This window comes from Pistacia vera, unplaced genomic scaffold, assembly GCF_008641045.1.
Source record: "Pistacia vera cultivar Batoury unplaced genomic scaffold, PisVer_v2 Contig570, whole genome shotgun sequence".
Lineage (NCBI taxonomy): Eukaryota > Viridiplantae > Streptophyta > Magnoliopsida > Sapindales > Anacardiaceae > Pistacia > Pistacia vera.
Genome location: NW_022196413.1, coordinates 102,907 through 109,891, shown reverse-complemented (window position 1 = coordinate 109,891; position 6,985 = coordinate 102,907). Strand labels below are relative to the sequence as shown.

General features: G+C 35.6%; 1 protein-coding gene across 1 annotated transcript; it reads right to left on the bottom strand.

Moving 5' to 3' along the window:
• Positions 1-413: 413 nt before the first annotated feature.
• On the bottom strand, positions 414-3,843 carry LOC116108974 (mitogen-activated protein kinase kinase kinase 1-like). Its single transcript, XM_031395212.1, has 3 exons — positions 3,685-3,843; positions 3,444-3,506; positions 414-602 (listed from the first exon to the last, which is right to left on the bottom strand). The coding sequence occupies exons 1-3, from the start codon at positions 3,826-3,828 to the stop codon at positions 441-443; spliced, it is 369 nt and encodes a 122-aa protein (XP_031251072.1). The 5' UTR covers positions 3,829-3,843; the 3' UTR covers positions 414-440.
• Between the last annotated feature and the right edge of the window lie 3,142 nt (positions 3,844-6,985).

Genomic DNA, 6,985 nt, shown 5'->3' with positions numbered 1-6,985 from the left:
TATTCTCTTTTTCCTTTTCTCTTCCTTACTAATGATTTTCATATTCCATTGTATATTAGACTTTATATCAGCTATCACAAGAAGGAAAATTGAACATTAAAAACCACCAGCACCTACAGTCAACAAAATGGATGTTCCTAAACCAATCTAGCTTCAGCTTCAAAAAACTCCACTCTAGGAAAGACGACCTATATATATTCATATATTAGCAAACAAACAGCTACAGGAAGAATCAATTCTATCTATGTTAGCACAGATGAAGTTACATCCATTTGAGTTCAAAATCTCAGTAAGCAAAATGAAGGAAAAAGAAACAGGCAAAAACTCTTTCCAAGAAGATTAATTAGTTAGTATATAGGGGATCAAAAACATTATTAATTATAGAAGAAACACATCATGATGGGGAAAGAAACAAACAATTCATCAGTAAGATCATTATATTACCTGTGAACCACATTTTGCTCGTGTAGATACTTTAAACCACTAAGGATCTGCCTTGTGTATGCAGAGACCTGAGAATCCCTCAAATTATACTTTTGATAGAGATTTGCAAGTGAACCTTTTGTTACAAGCTCAAGGAAGATATAAAGCATCTTGTCATCCTGAAATCATGATTAGAATTAAAAAAATAATAATAATAATAGAACTGAAATAGGCAAAGATGTAAACAGCAAGATGAAGGAGAATCTAGAATCCATATTTTTGTAGTTCTTCAGGGATTAATGTATTTGATAATGATTCTTTAGTTTTACTTTTCCTTATATAATTTTCTTATTTAAGTAGGATTTAAATGTGTACAGTAGATTCAAATACCATATATAGGCAAGTATGTTTTGATTTTGTGATTCAGACTAGAATATTTACCAATGCTCATCCAGTCAGGGCAATACTCTTAAAAAATCCAATGTAAAAAAAAAATGCGAATTACATTGTATATATATATATGATTATGTTTCTAAACTACATCTCATACATATATTTTATCCAAAACCATATCTTATTATCGGCCCTTTTATGACTATATTAGAAGTATTGTGGCAAATGGGATATTATTTCAAGCAGGTTCGAGTTGTATATGCCCCCTTAATGCAATCGATTGTGTTAATGATAAGGAAATAGTGAGAAAATTTCACATGACGGAAAAGAGAAAAGTTCATGAGGGTTGATGTCAACCAGGGACAGAAGCATGCATTTGAGTTTAAATTTTTTAAATACAAAAATTATAGTAGACTGAGTGTTTAGTAAACATTCTTGGGAAAAAAAAAAAAAAAAGGTTACAATAAGTGTAAAGTTGAGCTTATTGGGCTTCATAGCCAAATTTTGGTTAGTTTAATTACTATCCCAATATTTTATGTGGTCTAGTTATTTTAACAAAACTAATAATATAATTTTAAATAATTAAAAGCCCATTTATTTTACTACTCCAATATAGTGTGATAAAATCAATTTATTATATATATATTTAAAAAACTTTCTTGTTTTTTATTATTTCATGTCAAATAAGTATTTATAATCCTCACAAGATAATACAATATGTATGTCAATCCTTCTTTAAAGGTATTTCTTTTATTTCATCAATCATAATTAAAAAAACATTTTCTTTCTTATGGATTGTATAGATCACCACCTCTCTCACTCATATCTCATCCAATAATTTTATCACTTTGAATATAATTATTTGTACTTTGAACCTAACATTGAGAGTGCTTTATTTCATTTGCATTGCATTGCATTTTTTTAACTTTTTTATCATATAATTACAATAAATTTTTTATATAAAAATAAAATTTAAAGGGTAAGGGTCATTATGTCTCATAATTATGTGTATGATTCTTTTCCCAGTAATAAAAAGTTTCTCAAACCAACAATATTTGTTAAAAAAATATGTTNTTCGTTTTCTTCCACCAACAATACTTGGAATTGTCTCTCCCCACATCTATGGCCTGGTGTAAACTTAGCATCACAGCAATAACATAAACCCCTCTCTCTCTTCCTCTGAATTTCGGCTTCAATCAACCTCCCGGAAAATCTCGGCTAAAGGTACTAACACGGGAACTGTTTGCTAGCGTTGACCCAGTACTTGAAATATTTTTAGGGGAAGTTCATCTAAATGAAACTGGTGGGTTTCTTTGGTTATGGATATTGTTGGGTTGGGTTTGGGTGTTATGGGTTTGGGTTTTAGTAGTGTCTTCGGGCTTGTAAAAATTTAAGTATAGGCGTGGCCCCCTAAGAATTCCCTCTACTTTTTCCATTCGGCCCAAACCAGATTTGGCCTCATCCAAAGCTTGATTTCTCTCTTCCACCCGTTAGGCTATGAGAGAAACTTGGGTCAAGGAATTAGGTTGGCCCAATAGGTTGGGTTGTTGCAACTTAATCTCAGCTTTAATATCCGGCTTCAACCCATTTAGGAAGGCCGCCGTCAACACTTCTTCCCTCTCACCCACCGTTAGTGCTACCACTTCCTCGAAACGATGGCGATATTCCAGCACAGATCCTACTTGTTTCATCAACATGATCATCTCCAAGGGACTAACTTCTTGGGCGCCACTAAACCTCTATAGAAGTGCCACTTTAAATGTCGACCAAGCTATCATAGGTGTCCTCAATTCTGTCCACTAGAACCAGTGCAAGGCTTCACCCTCCATACATAACACCGTGGCCGAAACCTTGTTTTCATCAGCTATCTGATTGATCGAAAAATAGCGTTCAACCCAGAATATCCCGCTTGAAAATATCAATAACTCCAGCCTTCGTCCTCCCCATTCTCTCTTGTATCCCCCGTTGCCATTATGATATCTTTCATTCTCATGTTGGAAGAANCTTTTGTCGTCAATTTTTGTGAAGACGTGCATGATCACTCCAACAAGATAAAGCTAAAGGAGATTTTGTTTCGAACAATTGGACTGATTGGATGGACATTATAACTAAGATTGGAAATTTTAAAATTCTTCGAGCATATTACTTGGAGATGAACTTAGAAAAATTTCAATTAAAGCAAGTTGAAGATGAAGATGTTCGTGGCAGAAATTCGAGGCAGAATTTTTTTCTAGTAGGGGAGAATGATGCAGGGAATATATTATTAATATTATTTAGGATTAGTTTTCGTATTTAATAAAATAGTAATTAGGAATAGTTTTTAGTTTTCCCTTTTTATTTAGGATTCCTATTTAATAAGAAATTAAGAATAGTTTTCAGTCTAGAATTTGGATTTGTCCTAACTAGTATAAATAGGACAACATAATTTATTGTATCTTTTCTTTAATTCAGAATTTTAATTCAAAGGTTTTCTTTAAACCTAGTTATTTTCTATTGTTCCAACCACAGTAACCCTATCCTAGCCCCAATTGTTGAAGATCTAATTGCCCTACAACTCTTCCACTACGTCAATATTGTTTCGCAGAAATAAAAAAAAAAGAAACCAATTGTTGAAATAAGATGCATACCTTGTCTGTGCCAAAGTACTGAACTATGTTTTCATGTTCAAACCAACTTAAAAGAGAGATCTCCTGAGCCAATAAACAGAGCATAAGATAAAAATATTTCATTCAGCTAAATAGAATACACAATAGTTGTAAGAGGCAAAACCAAACTCTAAAACTAAATGAGTTTGACAAATTGATGAGAATAAATGATTAGCAGGATTTAGTTAAGGAACTTCAAACATGACAAAACTATTCTTCTCACCTGCTGAAGCTGGAGAATGCTCTGTTTTCCCTGATTTCCTTGATCCAACAGAGAAACCTCCTTTACAGCAAAAAAGAATCCATCACTGAAAAAATCCAGCAAGTATGAGATAGTGCAACAAATCACATGTAAATGAAAAGGCATATTAATAAACCTCCTTCGGAATTATTCATCCAAACTTCAGTACAGATTAACATAAGATAAAAATGATTGTTTGATTTTTGTTACGATTAAGCATAATAAATCAGGGAGCAATTACGATGGTTGTATTTACCACAAAACGGCTTCTATAGTTATAGGTGTAAGAGAAAAATAAGGGATAAGTTAATGAGGAAGAATAATGACAATCACACAAAGCAGACAACTTTCATGGTTCCTTTTAGCCTACATCTGAAGTTGAAGATAGAAAAATTATTCTACTAACAAGTTGAAGGCAGAATTTGGTGGGATAGATGTCAAAACCCAAGACCCCAATATAAAAAATTTTCTATTACCCTCTCAAATACTCTCTTTTCTAATCACTCAATCTTTGAAATGTATCTCTTGGGCTTAAGTTGTTTCAGTCACCTTAAACGTTTGAGTAGGTCCATATATATATTCAAGGTTGTCTCGTACTCGTTCAAAGGTTTCGATACCAAATTTCATTTGACGCCTCAATTTCTATAAATTAACACAAAAAATCTGAAATTTGAGAAAACCAAACATGCTCCACAAACATGCAATTCAATGCCATACAAAAAGTCAAATAAAGAGGTTAATTTTACCTTTCACAGAAATGGTTATTGTCAAAGGCACACAAATTGCACAATTAACACCATAAAATTTAACAACTTCCCAATGTTTCATTTGTTTAATTTTTACACTTATTGTTGCTAAAAAGCATGTCCAAAATTAACAAGGTAGAGGTAAAGTACTAAATTTGAGATGGACCTGGATACAACTATGAAGATTTTGGGTATAGAGTTTTTACAGGGTTTGAAAAAATGGTGAGTTATACTCATTGCAAAANCCCATAGGAATTCAGACATTGTGCATATAGTTCCATAGAAAAACCAGACACTGGTGCTACTGGCTGGTTCTAAGTATGTCAATAATCTCAAACTCCGAGACTGTCAAGAGGCCATGCAATAAATGTTTCTTTTGTAACTCTCCTTAATTTTGGGTTCTAATATTACATGTGTCAATCAATCTAGAGACATGATATATCTTGCATGAGCAATAATCTTCACTCATTTTCCACCTCAATGCCAATATTCTAGCAGAATCATTAAAATCACACCTTATTCGCTTCATAAACTCATCTGGTGTCTATGATTGATCTAGCTTCCTTTCTCTTTCCCATACATAAAGCCTAGAACCTTTTTCTAGACATTCTTTCTTCCAACCAGAAATCTCCTCAGCAATTTCTCTAACTGATCCAAGGGATTTTTTGTTGGGATTTTCTCTTTTTGGATTGCTTGAAATTTAGCCACATTCTTTTAACATATTAGTGTTGCTTCTCGCAGGTACCCTTTTGCTAGAAGAGGTGGTGACTTCTTGTGGTAGCGATGGAATTGATGCCATTGTAGATGCAGCTTGTAAACGATTTGATGAGTCACAACAAGAAAAAGCTGCTGGCTCTGTTGTTTGGTGGAGAGTAAGTATCAAACTTTTGGTTTCTGATGTAGAATAAGGGTATGCTTCAGGATCTCCGGCCTGGCCTTTGTCATTTAGGCTGCTGTAGAAACTGATAAGAGTAGCAGAAGGAAAACAAGATAGATAATATAGAAATCAATAAGATATACAAAATTGAGAGAATAAAGCACGATAGATAAGGGAGAACAACGAGATAGGGGAGAAATCCAGAACTATTAGAGGAAGAGATAATCTGATGAATACCCTTCTATTCATACCTACTCTAACGCCTACCAACAACAGAAATAATCCAACAACCACAATGCGCATTAACCATCCACAGCAAAAATAACAGTAACTAAATGGACAGTAATGAAGAAAAGACTTTTCGTTAAGATCCCGGAATTTACAAGACAACAAAAGAGATAAGAAAGCAACACCTAGCTGGTCTTTGAGGGCCAGCAACCTCCCTAAACTTTTTACCCAAAAATCAGAGAATGCCTCTATCACCACATTCCTTCGTCCCTTTATTCTGTCACCCAAGATTCTATCTAACAACCTAGGCCACCTGTAAGGCCACTTGTTATAACAACCTAGGCCACTTGTACCCATATCAAATGCCCACCTGTGTTATAACAACCCAGGCCACCTGTACCCATATCAAATGCCCACCTGTTATAACAACCCACGCCACCTGTTACCCATATCAAATGCCCTTTTTGCCCCCTTTGCCCTTGCGTGTGTACCTCTGGATGATATCGGGTCCATCAATACACCCCCCAAGGAGTGCCATCTTGTCCTCAAGGTGGAAGGAAGGGAACTGTTGGCAAATAGCCTTATAATCCTCCCAAGTGTTATCACAAGGAGGGAGATTTCGCCACTTGATCAGCACCTCATAACTCCCATTTAGTAATCGACGTTTCCGCAGTGCTTGTTTAGGTTCAACCTTAAGTACCATGTCCCCGTCAAGAAACTCTAGAAGAGGTAGTGCATATATGGGGTGGGAAGAGACTTTTTTCAGTTGTGAGATGTGAAAGACACCATGAATTCGGGTTGAAGGTGGGAGCTTTAATCTGTAAGCAACTAGTCTAATCCTTTCAATGACTTCAGAGGGACCATAAAACCTAGGGCTAAGCTTCTCGTTAGGTTGCCGTGCCAAGGATTTTAGCCTATATGGCTGTAATTTCAAGTAAACCAAGTCTCCTATCTCAAATTGAAGGTCCCGTCGCTTACCATCTGCGTACATCTTCATCGAGTGTTGCGCCTTTTCCAGATTACCCTTTAACTCCTCCAAAGTCAAGTTTCACTCAGTCAAGAGTTCATCCACAACGTTCACCACCGAACTGTGTTCAGAATACTTGAGTAGGACTGGCGGATCTCTTCCATAAAGTGCTCGGAACGGCGTCATCCCGGACGATCTGTTGTATGTGGTATTGAACCAATACTCCGCCCAGGCAAGCCATTGAGGCCATTGTTTGGGCTGGTCACTCACAAAACACCTTAAGTATGTCTCGAGGCAGCAGTTGGTGACTTCGGTTTGCCCATCCGATTGAGGGTGATAAGCCGTACTCATGTGGAGTTGGGTACTCGACAATTTGAACAACTCACCCCAAAATGCGCTCATAAATAGGTTGTCTTGGTTTGATACTATGGTGCGAGGGAATCCATGTAACTTAACTATATTAGT